The 15485-nt window shown below is 40.3% G+C and overlaps 1 protein-coding gene across 3 annotated transcripts in view; it reads left to right on the top strand.

The window, feature by feature from the left end:
• The window catches only part of SWT1 (SWT1 RNA endoribonuclease homolog), a 104913-nt gene that overhangs the window by 54425 nt on the left and 35003 nt on the right, over positions 1–15485 (top strand). For all 3 annotated transcript variants that reach the window (XR_005725034.1, XM_040263801.1, XM_040263802.1), the window contains exon 16: positions 15155–15286. Coding sequence is in view for 2 of the 3 variants with exons in the window: in XM_040263801.1 (XP_040119735.1) it covers positions 15155–15286 (132 nt within the window). In the remaining variant the exon portion in view is untranslated. The remainder of the gene's footprint in view (positions 1–15154; positions 15287–15485) is intronic.

Here is a 15485-nt window from a genome sequence, read left to right as displayed (position 1 = left end):
CCAGGCTCTGGAGCACAGGCTCAGTAGTTGTGGTGCAGGGCTTAGTTGCTCCACAGCATGTGGGATTCTCCTGGATCAAGGATGGAACCTGTCTGCTGCATTGGGAAGTGGGTTCCTTACTACTGAGCCACGAGAGAAGCCCTGGTTTGTGACTTTAGCAATATAGTTTGTACTAGATTATCTTATGAGGGCCTTTTGTCAAATTATACCTTAGAGGTAGTGCTGCTTAAATAGGGGCTCAGAATTATCTGGGGAGGGTAAAAAATACATATGGTTAGGTTCTCTTGTTAGAAATTCTAATTCCGTAGCACAGGGCTTCCATGGTGGCTCAGCTGGTAAAGAATCCACCTGCAGTGTGTGAGACCTGGATTCAGTCCCTGGGTTGGAAAGATGCCCTGTAGAAGGGACAGTTACCCACTCCAGTATTCTGGCCTGGAGAATTCCATGGACAGAGGAGCCTGGTGGGCTATATAGTCCATGAGTCACAAAGAGTCAGAAAAGACTAAGCAACTTTCACTTCCCTTCAGGACTGAAGCTGAACTAGTGCTTCTGTCTAGTGATTCAGATGTGAAACTTTGATGAGAATCATTGCCAGATACGTCAGATCATTTACTAACATGTCAAAACCAATGACTAGTCACCAGGAGTGGCTAAGAAATTAGCAGAATCCAAAGGCTTCTAAGAAATAAGATGCAAAATAATGTAAAGAAAACATTGGTCTAGATTAGGAAAAATTCATGTAAAAATTTTTTTAAAGATAAATACTTAAGAAGTGGAGTAATAATTTTGTTACTTTCATACACATAAAGTATTCTTGTCTTAGTGAAATGAAAAGATAGAGACCATTTGTGAGTAGGCCTTTAAATAGGTTGCTGGAGTAACTTAAAAAATAATCGAAAACAACTGATTTTAAAGTAGGCCAACACTCCCTTCCATAATTTTCCTCAAGCTCATAGTCTTTATATAACTAATATGTCGATCATACTGTATGCCTTGTAATATGATTTTGGTTTGAGAGCCCATTTTGTTATTTTGGATTAAGAGGCTCTATCCATTCTAGTTGTTTACAAAATCAGTAAAGTGGTCTTAGCACTCCATTTAAACATCTGTTCTCATTCAATTATAGATTTAGGACTGATTTTTAGTCCTTGACAATAGTTAGAAATTTTTTCAAACAAATTATAGTCTTTTATACTAAAGAAATAACTATGTCTGACATGTGAGGTAAAGAAAACAATATTTAAAATTTTATAATCTCATATAAAGCAAAGATTTTATTTGTCCAGTCTTAATGTATTTTTAATGTTGTGGCTTATCATATATTCTTGTTAGCAGAATGTTGTATATACCAGACAGAGATAATCATTTTGAAACTGAAATAGTTTAAAACAATAGTTCAGTTCAGTTGAGTCATTCAGTCGTGTCTGACTCTTTGCGATCCCATGGACTACAGCACATGAGGCTTCCCTGTCCATCACCAACTCCCAAAGCCTGCTCAGACTCACGTCTATCAAGTCAGTGATGCTATCTAACCATCTCATCCTCTGTTGTCCCCTTCTTGTGCCTTCAATCTTTCCCAGCATCAGGGTCATTTCCAATGAGTTAGTTCTTTGCATCAGGTGGCCAAAATGCTGGAGTTTCAGCTTCAGGATCAGTCTTTCCAAAGGATATTCAAGACTGAGTTCCTTTACGATTAACTGGTTGGATCTCCTTGCAGTCCAAGGGACTCTCAAAAGTGTCTTCTCCAACACCACAGTTCAAAAACATCAATTCTTTGGTGCTCAGCTTTTTTTATGGTCCAACTCTTACGTCCATACAGAACTATTGAAAAAACCTTAGCTTTAACTAGATGGACCCTTGAGGGCAAAGTAATGTCTCTGCTTTTTAATATGCTGTCTAGATTGGTCATAGCCTTTCTTCCAAGGAGCAAGCATCTTTTAATTTCATGACTGCAGTCACTACCTGCAGTGATTTTGGAGCCCCAAGAAAATAAAAGTCTGTCACTGTTTCCATTGTTTACCCATCTATTTGCCATGAAGTGCCAACTAAGGTCTGTCTAGTCAAGGCTATGGTTTTTCCTGTGGTCATGTATGGATGTGAGAGTTGGACTGTGAAGAAGGCTGAGCGCTGAAGAATTGATGCTTTTGAACTGTGGTGTTGGAGAAGACTCTTGAGAGTCCCTTGGACTGCAAGGCGATCCAACCAGTCCATTCTGAAGGAGATCAACCCTGGGATTTCTTTGGAAGGAATGATGCTAAAGCTGAAACTCCAGTACTTTGGCCACCTCATGTGAAGAGTTGACTCATTGGAAAAGACTCTGATGCTGGGAGGGACTAGGGGCAGGAGGAGAAGGGGATGACAGAGGATGAGATGGCTGAATGGCATCACTGACTCAATGGACGTGAGTCTGAGTGAACTCTGGGAGTTGGTGATGGACAGGGAGGCCTGGTGTGCTGCAATTCATGGGGTCGCAAAGAGTCAGACACGACTGAGCGACTGAACTGAACTGAACTGAACTGATGGGACTGAATGCCATGATCTTAGTTTTCTGAATGTTGGTTGAGCTTTGAGCAAACTTTTTCCACTCTCCTCTTTCACTTTCATCAAGAGGCTCTTTAGTTCTTTTTTGCTTTCTGCCATAAGGGTGGTGTCATCTGCATATCTCTCCTGGCAATATTGATTCCAGCTTGTGCTTCATTCAACCCGGCATTTCACTTGATATACTCTGCAATTAGCAGGGTGACAATATGCAACCTTGATGTATACCTTTCCCGATTTGGAACCAGTCTGTTTTTCCATATCCAGTTCTAACTGTTGCTTCTTGACCTGCATACAGATTTCTCAGGAGGCAGGTCGGGTGGTCTGGTGTTCCCATCTCTTATTCCCATCTCTTTAAGAATTTTCCACAGTTTGTTGTGATCTACATAGTCAAAGGCTTTGGCATAGTCAGTAAAGCAGAAATAGGTGTTTTTCTGGAATTCTCTTGCTTTTTTGATGATCTAGCAGATGCTAGCAATTTGGTCTCTGGTTCCTCGTCTTTTTTAAATCCAGCTTGAATGTCTGGAAGTTCTCAGTTCACATATTGTTGAAGCCTGGCTTGGGGAATTTTGAGCATTACATTTCTTGCGTGTGAGATGAGTGCAGTTGTGCAGTAGTTTGAACATTCTTTGGCATTGCTTTTCTTTGGGATTGGAATGAAAACTGACCTTTCCCAGTCCCATGGCCACTGCTGAGTTTCCCAAATTTGCTGGCATATTGAGTGCGCACTTTCACAGCATCGTCTTTTAGGATTTGAAATAGCTCAGATGGAATTCTGTCACCTCCACTAGCTTTGTTCGTCGTGATGCTTCCTAAGGTCCACTTGACTTGCGCTCCAGGATATCTGGCTCTAGGTTAGTGATCACACCATCGTGGTTATGTGTTTCATCAAGATCTTTTTTGTATAGTTCTGTGTATTCTTGCCACCTTGTCTTAATATCTTCTTCTTCTGTTAGGTCCATATCATTTCTGTCCTTTATTGTGCCCATCTTTGCATGAAATGTTCCCTTTGTATCTCTAATTTTCTTGAAGAGATCTCTAGTCTTTTCCATTCTATTGTTTTCCTCTATTTCTCTGCACTAATCACTGAGGAAGGCTTTCTTTTCTCTCTGTGCTATTATTTGGAATCTGTATTCAAATAGGTATATCTTTCCTTTTCTCCTTTGCCTTTCACTAAGCGAAAGAATATTAAAGCAAAAACAATATTTAAGGGGGAAGTCCTAAGATGGCAGAGGAATAGGACAGGAAGACCACTTTCTCCCCCACAAATTCATCAAAAGAAGATTTGAACACTGAGTAAATTCCACAAAACAACTTCTGAATGCTGGCAGAGGACATTAAGCACCCAGAAATGCAGTCTATTGTCTTTGAAAGGAGGTAGGAAAAAATGTAAAAGATAAAAAGAGAGACAAAAGAGGTAGGGACGGAGATCCGTCCCGGGGAAGGGAGTCTTAAAAAAGAGAGAAGTTTCCAAACACCAGGAAACACTCTCACTGGAGAGTCTGTGGTGAGCTTTGGAACCTCAGAGGGCAACATAACCAGGAGGAAAAATAAATAAATAAATAATTAAATAATTAAAGCCCACAGATTATGTGCCCAACGGTAACTCCCAGTGGAGAAGCAGTGCAGAGGCCCACATCCACCACTAGCAAGCCGGGGCTGGGCAGGGAGGCAGGGGCTGCGTTGCTTAGAGTAAGGACCGGACCTGAATGCCCCGAGGGCAATCTGAGGGAACTAACTTGAGATAGCAAACCAGACTGTGGGATAGCTATGAGAAAAGCCCTATTATAAGACACCACCAGGCCCGCTCACAGAACAAAGAATTGAGCAGAGCTAGCCGGCTGCAGACCTGTCCATCCCTCACCAGAGACAGGCAGGTGAGGACAGCCAGAGCCAGAAGGGGGCAATCACAGCCCCAGAGAGGCATCACCTACCAAACTGCAAGCAGGCTTCGTTGCTAACCAAGACTTCTTGGGATTTGGGATGATCGACATCTGCCGGGACGGTCGCAGCCAGAGATCAGCTCCCCAGAAGAGAGACACAGCACACCTGAGAAGGTGCACGAGTTGTACACCCAGAAAACTGAGTCGCAGGGATGGGGGAGGCGATAAGTTGCAGCGACCGCGCTCACTAAGCACCTGGTCACCTGAGCTGCTCGGACATGGGAAGGGCACAAAATGCAAGCCCAACCAAGTCTGCGCCTTTGTGGAGTACCTGAGTACCTGAACCTGAGGCGCTTAGACCTGGGAAGTGCATACAACCCAGGGCCGGCCTCAGACAGTTCCCAGCAGAGCAACCTAGAGCCTAAGCAGTGTAGACAGGGAAAGCACACACGCAGTGAGCGGGGGCAAACCCAGTGTGGCTGAGACACTGTGAGCACACGCCAGTGTTATTTGTTTGCAGTGTTCCTCCCTCCCCACAGCACGACTGAACAAGTGAGCCTTAAAAAGTGTCCACCACCGCCCCCTTGTGTCAGGGCGGAAATTAGACACTGAAGAGGCCAGCAAACGAAGCTAAAAACAGAGGGAACCGCCTTGGAAGTGACAGGTACAATAGATTAAAACCCTGTAGTTAGCACCGACTACATAGGAAGGGGCCTATAGATCTTGAGAAGTATAAGCCAAATCAAGGAGCTATCTGAAAATGAACTGACCCCACACTGACCACAACACTACCAGAGAAAGTCCTAGATATATTTTGACTATTAAATTAGAAAAAAAATTTTTTTCATTTTCATTTTTATAACCTACTATTACTTTGTAAAAAAAAAAAGACCCTATTTTTAAAAGCAAACTTCGTATATATATATATTTTATAATTTTTGTGACTTTGTTATTTTCTTTAATATTGTATTTTTGAGAATCCAACCTCTACTCTAGATTTTTAATCTTTGCTTTTTGGTATTTGTTATCAATTTTGTATCCTTAAGAACACAATCTTCAGTACCCATTTTTACTTGGGAGAGAGATTACTGGCTTGACTGCTCTCTCCCCCTTTGGACTCTCCTTTTTCTCCACCAGGTCGCCTCTGTCTCCTCCCTCCCCCTTCTCTTCTCTACCCAACTCTGTGAATCTCACTGTATGCTCTGGACTGTGGAGAACACTTAGGGAACTGATTACTGGCTGGATCTGTCTCTCTCCTTTTGATTCCCCCCCACCTTTTATCCTCCTGGCCATCTCTGTCTCCTTCCTCCCTCTTTTCTGTATAACTCTGTGAACATCTCTGAGTGGTCCAGACTGTGGAAAGCACATAGGGAAGTGATTACTGACTAGCTTGCTCTTGCCTCTTTTGATTCCCCCTCTTCTCCTCCTGGTCACCTCTGTCTCCTTCCTCCCTCTTCTCCATGAACCTCTCTGGGCGTCCCTCACTGTAGAGAAACTTTTCATCTTTAACCTAGATGTTTTATCATCAGTGCTGTATAGATGGAGAAGTCTTGAGGCTACTGTAAGACTAAGACTGAAAACCAGAGGCAGGAGGCTTAAGTCCAAATCCTGAGAACACCAGAGAACTCCTGATTCCAGGGAACATTAATCAATAGGAGCTTACCAAATGCCTCCATACCTACACTGAAACCAAGCACTACCCAAGGGCCAACAAGTTCCAGAGCAAGACATACCATGCAAATTCTCCAGCAACACAGGAACATAGCCTTGAGCGTCAATATACAAGCTGCCCATAGTCACACCAAACCTGCTAACATCTCATAACACATTACTGGATACTTCATTGCACTCCAGAGAGAAGAAATCCAGCTCCAGCCACCAGAACACTGACACAAACTTCCCTAACCAGGAAACCTTAACAAGCCACCCGCCCAACCCCACCCACAGCGAGGAAACTCCATAATAAAGAGAACTCCACAAACTGCCAGAATACGGAAAGGCCACCCCAAACACAGCAATATAAACAAGATGAAAAGGCAGAGAAATACCCAGCAGGTAAAGGAATAGGATAAATGCCCACCAAACCAAACAAAAGAGGAAAAGATAGGGAATCTACCTGGTAAAGACTTCTGAATAATTATAGTGAAAATGATCCAAAATCTTGGAAACAAAATGGAGTTACAGATAAATAGCATGGATACAAGGATTGAGAAGATGCAAGAAAGGTTTAACAAGGGCCTAGAAGAAATAAAAAAGAGTCAATATATAATGAATAATGCAATAAATGAGATCAAAAACCTTCTGGAGGGAACCAACAGTAGAATAAGAGGCAGAAGATAGGATAAGTGAGGTAGAAGATATAATGGTAGAAATAAATGAAACAGAGAGGAAAAAAATGAATTAAAAGAAATGAGGACAATCTTAGAGACCTCTGGGACAATGTTAAATGCCCCAACATTCGAATCATAGGAGTCCCAGAAGAAGAAGACAAAAAGAAAGACCATGAGAAAATACCTGAGGAGGTAATAGTTGAAAACTTCCCTAAAATGGGGAAGGAAATAATCACCCAAGTCCAAGAAACCCAGAGAGTCCCAAACAGGATAAACTCAAGGCAAAACACCCCAAGACACATATTAATCAGATTAACAAAGATCAAACACAAAGAACAGATATTAAAAGCAGCAAGGGAAAAACAACAAATAACACACAAGGGGATTCCCATAAGGATAACAGCTGATCTTTCGATAGAAACTCTTCAGGCCAGGAGGGAATGGCAGGACATATGTAAAGTGATGAGAGAAAATAACCTACAGCCCAGATTACTCTACCCAGCAAGGATCTCATTCAAATATGAAGGAGAAATCAAAAGCTTTACAGACAAGCTAAAGCTGAGAGACTTCAGCACCACCAAACCAGCTCTTCAACAAATGCTAAAGGATCTTCTCTAGACAGGAAACACAGAAAGGGTGTATAAACTCAACCCAAAACAATAAAGTAAATGGCAATGGGATCATACTTATCAATAATTACCTTAAATGTAAAAAATGGGTTGAATGCCCCAACCAAAAGACAAAGAATGGCTGAATGGATACAAAAACAAGACCCCTATATATGTTGTCTACAAGAGACCACCTTGAAAAAAGGGACACATACAGACTGAAAGTGAAGGGCCAGAAAAAAATATTCCATACAAATAAGAGACCTAAAGAAAGCAGGAGTAGCAATACTCGTATCAGATAAAATAGACTTTAAAACAAAGGTTGTGAAAAGAGACAAAGATGGACACTACATAATGATCAAAGGATAAATCCAAGAAGAAGATATAACAATCATAAATATATATGCACCCAACATAGGAGCACTGCAATATGTAAGACAAATGCTAACAAGTATGAGAGGGGAAATTAACAATAACACAATAATAGTGGGAAACTTTAATACCCCACTCACACCTATGGATAGATCAACTAAACAGAAAATTAACAAGGAAACACAAACTTTAAATGATACAATAGACCAGTTAGACCTAATTGATATCTATAGGACATTTCACCACAAAACGATGAATTTCACCTTTTTCTCAAGCACACATGGAACCTTCTCCAGGATAGATCACATCCTGGGCCATAAATCTAGCCTTGGTAAATTCAAAAAAATTGAAATCATTCCAAGCATCTTTTCTGACCCCAATAAAGTAGGATTAGATCTCAATTACAGGAGAAAAATGATTAAAAATTCCAACATATGGAGGTTGAACAACACACTGCTGAATAACAAATCACAGAAGAAATCAAAAAAGAAATCAAAATATGCATAGAAATGAATGAAAATGAAAACAACCCAAAACCTGTGGGACACTGTAAAAGTAGTGCTAAGGGGAAGGTTCATAACAATATAGGCATACCTCAGGAAACAAGAAAAAAGTCAAATCACCTAACTGTACACCTAAAGCAACTAGAAAAGGAAGAAATTAAGAACCCCAGGGTTAGTAGAAGGAAAGAAATCTTAAAAATTAGGGCAGAAATAAATGCAAAAGAAACAAAAGAGACCATACTAAAAATCAAAGCCAAAAGCTGGTTCTTTGAGAAGATAAATAAAATTGACAAACCATTAGCCAGACTCATCAAGAAACAGAAAGAGAAAAATCAAGTCAATAAAATTAGAAATGAAAATGGAGAGATCACAACAGACAACACAGAAATACAAAGGATCAGAAGAGATTGTTATCAGCAACTATATGCCAATAAAATGGACAACTTGGAAGAAATGGACAAACTCTTAGAAAAGTACAACTTTCCAAAACTGAACCAGGAAGAAATAGAGAATCTTAACTGATCCACCACAAGCACAGAAATTTAAACTGTAATCAGAAATCTTCCAGCAAACAAAAGCCCAGGTCCAGATGGCTTCACAACTGAATTCTACCAAAAATTTAGAGAAGAGCTAACACCTATCCTATTCAAACTCTTCCAGAAAATTGCAGAGGAAGGTAAACTTCCAAACTCACTCTATGAGGCCACCATCACCTAATACCAAAACCTGACAAAGATACTACAAAAAAGGAAAATTACAGGCCAATATCACTGATGAACATAGATGCAGAAATCCTTAACAAAATTCTAGCAAACAGAATCCAACAACACATTAAAAAGATCACACATCATAACCAAGTGGGCTTTATCCCAGGGATGCAAGAATTCTTCAATATCAGCAAATCAGTCAATGTAATACACCACATTAACAAATTGAAAAATAAAAACCATATGATTATCTCAATGGAAAAGGAAGTTGCTCAGTCGTGTCCAACTCTTTGTGACCCCATGGACTGTAGCCTACCAGGCTATGAGGAGCCTCTCAGTCCATGGAATTTTCCAGGCAAGAGTACTGGAGTGGGTTGCCATTTCCTTCTCCAGGGGATCTTCCCAACCCAGGGATTGAACCCGGGTCTCCCGCACTGCAGGCAGACGCTTTACCATCTGAGACACCAGGGAAGCCTAAGAAAGCCTTTGAAAAAATTCAACATCCATTTATGATAAAACCCTCCATAAAACAAGAATAGAAGGAACATACCTCAACATAATAAAAGCTATATATGACAAACCCACAGCAAACATTATCCTCAATGGTGAAAAATTGAAAGGATTTCCCCTAAAGTCAGGAACAAGACAAGGGTGCCCACTGTCACCACTACTATTCAACATAGTTTTGGAAGTTTTGGCCACAGCAAGCAGAGCGGAAAAAGAAATAAAAGGAATCCAAATTGGAAAGGAAGAAGTAAAACTCTCACTGTTTGCAGATGACATGATCCTCTACATAGAAAACCCTAAAGACTCTACCAGAAAATTACTAGTGCTAATCAATGAATATGGTAAAGTTGCAGGATATAAAATCAACACACAGAAATCCCTTGCATTCCTATACACTAATAATGAGAAAATAGAAAGAGAAATTAAGGAAATAATTCCATTCAGCATTGCAATGAAAAGAATAAAATACTTAGGAATATATCTACCTAAAGAAACAAAAATCCTATATATAGAAAACGATAAAACACTGGTGAAAGAATCAAAGAGGACACTAATAGACGCAGAAATATACCGTGTTCATGGATTGGAAGAATCAATATAGTGAAAATGACTATACTACCCAAAGCAATCTACAGATTCAATGCAATCCCTATCAAGCTACCAGTGGTATTTTTCACAGAGCTAGAACAAATAATTTCACAATTTGTATGGAAATACAGAAAACCTCGAATAGCCAAAGCAATCTTGAGAAAGAAGAATGAAACTGGATGAATAAACCTGCCTGACTTCAGGCTCTACTACAAAGCCACAGTCATCAAGACAGTATGGTACTGGCACAGACAGAAATATAGTCAATGGAACAAAATAGAAAGCCCAGAGATAAATCCACGCACCTATGGACACCTTATCTTTGACAAAGGAGGTAAGAATATACAAATGGAGAAAAGACAATCTCTTTAACAAGAGATGCTGGGAAAACTGGTCAACCACTTGTAAAGGAATGAAACTAGAACACTTTCTAACACCATACACAAAAATAAACTCAAAATGGATTAAAGATCTAAATGTAAGACCAGAAACTATAAAACTCCTAGAGGAGAACATAGGCAAAACACTCTCCGACAAAAATCACAGCAGGATCCTCTATGACCCACCTCCCAGAATATTGAAAATAAAAGAAAAAAATAAACAAATGGGACCTAATTAAAATTAAAAGCTTCTGCACAATAAAGGAAACTATAAGCAAGGTGAAAAGACAGCCTTCAGAATGGGAGTTCAGTTCAGTCACTCAGTCGTGTCCGACTCTTTGCGACCCCATGAATCGCAGCACGCCAGGCCTCCCTGTCCATCACCAAATCCCGGAGTTCACTCAGAGTCATATCCATCGAGTCAGTGATGCCGTCCAACCATCTAGTAGCAAATGAAGCAACTGACAAAGAGTTAATCTCAAAGATATACAAGCAACTCCTGCAGCTCAATTCCAGAAAAATAAATGACCCAATCAAAAAATGGGCCGAAGAACTAAACAGACATTTCTCCAAAGAAGACATACAGATGACTAACAAACACATGAAAAGATGCTCAACATCACTCATTATCAGAGAAATGCAAATCAAAGCCACAATGAGGTACCATTTCACGCCAGTCAGAATGGCTGCTATCTAAAAGTCTACAAGCAATAAATGCTGGTGAGGATGTGGAGAAAAGGGAACCCTCATACACTGTTGGTGGGAACGCAAACTAGTATAGCCATTATGGAGAACAGTGTGGAGATTCCTTAAAAAACTGGAAATAGAACTGCCATATGACCCAACCATCCCACTGCTGGGCATACACACCCAGGAAACCAGAATTGAAAGAGACACGTGTACCCCAGTGTTCATCACAGCACTGTTTATAATAGCCAGGACATGGAAGCAACCTAGATGTCCATCAGCAGATGATGGATAAGAAAGCTGTGGTACATATACACAATAGAGTATTATCACTCAACCATTAAAAAGAATACATTTGAATCAGTTCTAATGAGGTGGATGAAACTGGGGCCTATTGTACAGAGTGAAGTAAGCCAGAAAGAAAAACACCAATATAGTGTAATAACACATATAGATGGAATTTAGAACGATGGTAATGATAATTCTCCAAGTCAGGCTTCAGCAAAACGTGAACCGTGAACTTCCAGATGTTCAAGCTGGTTTTAGAAAAGGCAGAGGAACCAGAGATCAAATTGACAACATCCACTGGATCATCGAAAAAGCAAGAGAGTTCCAGAAAAACATCTATTTCTGCTTTATTGACTATGCCAAAGCCTTTGACTGTGTGGATCACAACAAACTCTGGAAAATTCTGAAAGAGATGGGAATACCAGACCACCCGACCTGCCTCTTGAGAAATCTGTATGCAGGTCAGGAAGCAATAGTTAGAACTGGACATGGAACAACAGATTGCTTCCAAATAGGGAAAGGAGTATGTCAAGGCTGTATATTGTCACCCTGCTTATTGAACTTATATGCAGAGTACATCATGAGAAACGCTGGCCTGGAAGAAGCACAAGCTGGAATCAAGATTACCGGGAGAAATATCAATAACTTCAGATATGCAGAAGACACCACCCTTATGGCAGAAAGTGAAGAGGAACTAAAAAGCCTCTTGATGAAAGAGAAAGAGGAGAATGAAAAAGTTGGCTTAAAGCTCAACATTCAGAAAAGGAAGATCATGGCATCTGGTCCCATCACTTCATGGGAAATAGATGGGGAAACAGTGGAAACAGTGTCAGACTTTATTTTGGAGGGCTCCAGAATCACTGCAGATGGTGACTGCAGCCATGAAATTAAAAGACGCTTACTCCTTGGAAGAAGTTATGACCAACCTAGAGAGCATATTGAAAACCAGATACATTACTTTGCCAACAAAGGTCCATCTAGTCAAGGCTATGGTTTTTCCAGTGGTCATGTATGGATTTATTGGACTGTGAAGAAAGCTGAGCGCCAAAGAATTGATGCTTTTGAACTGTGGTGTTGGAGAAGACTCTTGAGAGTCCCTTGGACTTCAAGGAGATCCAACCAGTCCATTCTAAAGAGATTAGCCCTGGTTGTTCTTTGGAAGGAATGATGCTAAAGCTGAAACTCCAGTACTTGGGCCACCTCATACGAATAGTTGACTCATTGGAAAAGACTCTGTTGCTGGGAGGGACTGGAGGCAGGAGGAGAAGGGGACGACAGAGGATGAGATGGCTGGATGGCATCACGGACTCGATGGATGTGAGTCTGAGTGAACTCCGGGAGATGGTGATGGACAGGGAGGCCTGGCATGCCGTGATTCATGGGGTCGCAAAGAGTCAGACACAACTGAGTGACTGAACTGAACGATAACCCTGTATGCAAGACAGCAAAAGAGACACAGATGTGTAGAACAGTCTTTTGGACTCTGTGGGAGAGAGCGAGAGTGGGATGATTTGGGAGAATGGCATTGAAACATGTATATTATCATATATGAAACAGATCACCAGTCCAGGTTTGATGCATGATACAGGTTCCTCAGGCTGGTGCACTGGGATGACCCAGAGGGATGGGATGGAGAGGGAAGTAGGAGGGGGTTTCAGGATGGGGAACACATGTACACCCATGGCGAATTCATGTCAATGTATGGCAAAACCAATACAATATTGTAAAGTAAAAAAATAAAAAATAAACCATATTTAAGATATTTTAATCTTTAATGGCACCCCACTCCAGTACTCTTGCCTGGAGGATCCCATGGATGGGGGAGCCTGGTGGGCTGCAGTCCATGGAGTCGCTGAGAGTTGGACACGACTCAGTGACTTCACTTTCACTTTTCACTTTCATGCATTGGAGAAGGAAATGGCAACCCACTCCAGTGTTCTTGCCTGGAGAATCCCAGGGACGGGGGAGCCTGGTGGGCTGCCGTCTATGGGGTCGCACAGAGTCGGACACGACTGAAGTGACTTAGCAGCAGCAGCAGCAGCAGCAGCAATCTTTCTTTTATTTAGAAAATATTTGAATACTTTATGTGGTGTAGAAGTGACCTATAATATACATGCGTTTGTGTTGAATGTTACAGAGCTCTTGTTAATTTCTGGATAATACGCTTTATATTATAGTCCTTCAGTAAGTGAAAAATGCTTATAATTACTTTATCATTGTATAGTTTTTAAAGCCTACTTCATTGTTTGTTGTGCCTGAATGTGTACCAGAGTCACTGGAGAACTTCTCAACATATTCATGTTTAAGCCTTTCACATAGAGATATTTATTTGAAAATCTGGTGGACCATTCACTGTTTTTCATATAAAACTATTCTGAGTACTGGTCGCTAAGTCGTGTCTGACTCTTTGCAGCCCTTTGCACTGTAGCCTGCTAGGCTCTTCTGTCCATGGGATTTCCCAGGCTAGAATATTGGAGTGGGTTGCCATTTCCTCCTCCAGGGGATATTCCTGACTCAGGGATCAAACCCATGTCTCCTGCTTGGCAGGCAGATTCTTTACCACCAAGCCACCTGGGAAGACCTAGAGCACTTATGCACAACCTTAAGAGGCTGGGATTAGCAGCTGCAAGCTTTTATATAAGGAAAGGATAAACAACATGGTCCTACTGTATAGCACAGTGGACTATTGTTTAGTATCTAATGATAAATCATAATGGAAAAGAATATTAAAAAAGAATGTACATATATATGTATAACTGGATCACTTTGCTGTACAGCAGAAATACACACAACATTCTAAATTAACTACACTTCAATAAAAATATTGAAAAATAAAATGACGGAAATTTATTCAGTCACAGTCTGAAGACTAAAAAGTCTGAAATCCAGGTGTCTGCAGAGTTGGTTCTTTTAGGAGGTTCTGAGGGAGAATCTATTCCATGACTATCTCCAGCTTCTAGTAGCTGCCAGCAGTATTTTTAGATATATCACTCCAGTCCAGTCTCTACCTTTGTCTTCACATAGGGTAGTGTCTACCCTAATCCAGCATGACCTCGTTTTAACTTAACTTACATGTGCAAAAATCCTATTTTAAATAAGGTCACGTTCTGAGGTTGTGGGTGAACATGAATTTGGGGGGGGGGCAGTGTTCAACCCATACAACATATGTTTTGAGTTTTTATATGATTTTTTATGTTATATGAGTACATTTTGTTTACCTTAATTTTTCTGTTTCATAGATGGCATAAGCATCATCTTAACAGTTATTTGGTATTTCATCAGGTAGCTAATTTGCTACTTAACACTTTTTAAAAATATTGTTGGACATTGAGGTGGTTATTAATTATGCCTGTTTCTAAAGTTGGAATTATCAGAACAAAGTGTATGAACATTTATAACATCCAGTTTCAGCAAACTAAGTCTGATGCGTGATTTTTTTTTTCTTCATCCTTGTATATGAGAGTATGGTCATTGAAAATTGGATTGATAGCATTACTTCCCTTCTATCTCTTATGGTCTCTTAGAGTGAAACATTATTCACACAGTTTTTACAGTATTACTTTCTATTAGACCTATATAGTTGTTGACCCCTATTCTTTGCATGAATGGATGTCTGGACATTTCTTTTATTTCTCATTTAAACAGATCAACATTATGAGCTATAAGTTATAAACATTATTTTATACATTCGAAGTCGAAACACTTGAATTACAATAAATACGCGTGTGTACCTATGAGCATTTTTTTTTTCTTTCTATTTTAGCATGGATGTGTTTCAAAGGTTGGATTCAAATTCAACTCTGACGTCTTCAAAGATAGCATCATTTGAAGAAGCATTTGTATATCTTCAAAAGTTAATGGCAGCTGTTAAAGATATTCTGGAAGGAATTCAGAGGTAAATACTACTTAGTTTTAAGATTTCATTTATTTCTTACTTTACTCTTTCTTTTAGGCTTATCGGCTTTTTCAGAGTTGCTGGGAATCTTCCAGCAAGTTTCATAAACTAGTAGCTTTTAGACTGAACCCATCTCCCTCTGTTGCAGAGAATGCCTGCTTCAGTTGATCATCTGGACCACAAAAATGTATCTACTTTT

This window comes from Oryx dammah, unplaced genomic scaffold (assembly GCF_014754425.2).
Source record: "Oryx dammah isolate SB20612 unplaced genomic scaffold, SCBI_Odam_1.1 HiC_scaffold_21, whole genome shotgun sequence".
In the NCBI taxonomy this organism is placed as follows: Eukaryota; Metazoa; Chordata; class Mammalia; order Artiodactyla; family Bovidae; genus Oryx; species Oryx dammah.
Note: the sequence above shows the minus strand (reverse complement) of the source record. Positions and strands in the feature narration are given on the sequence as shown.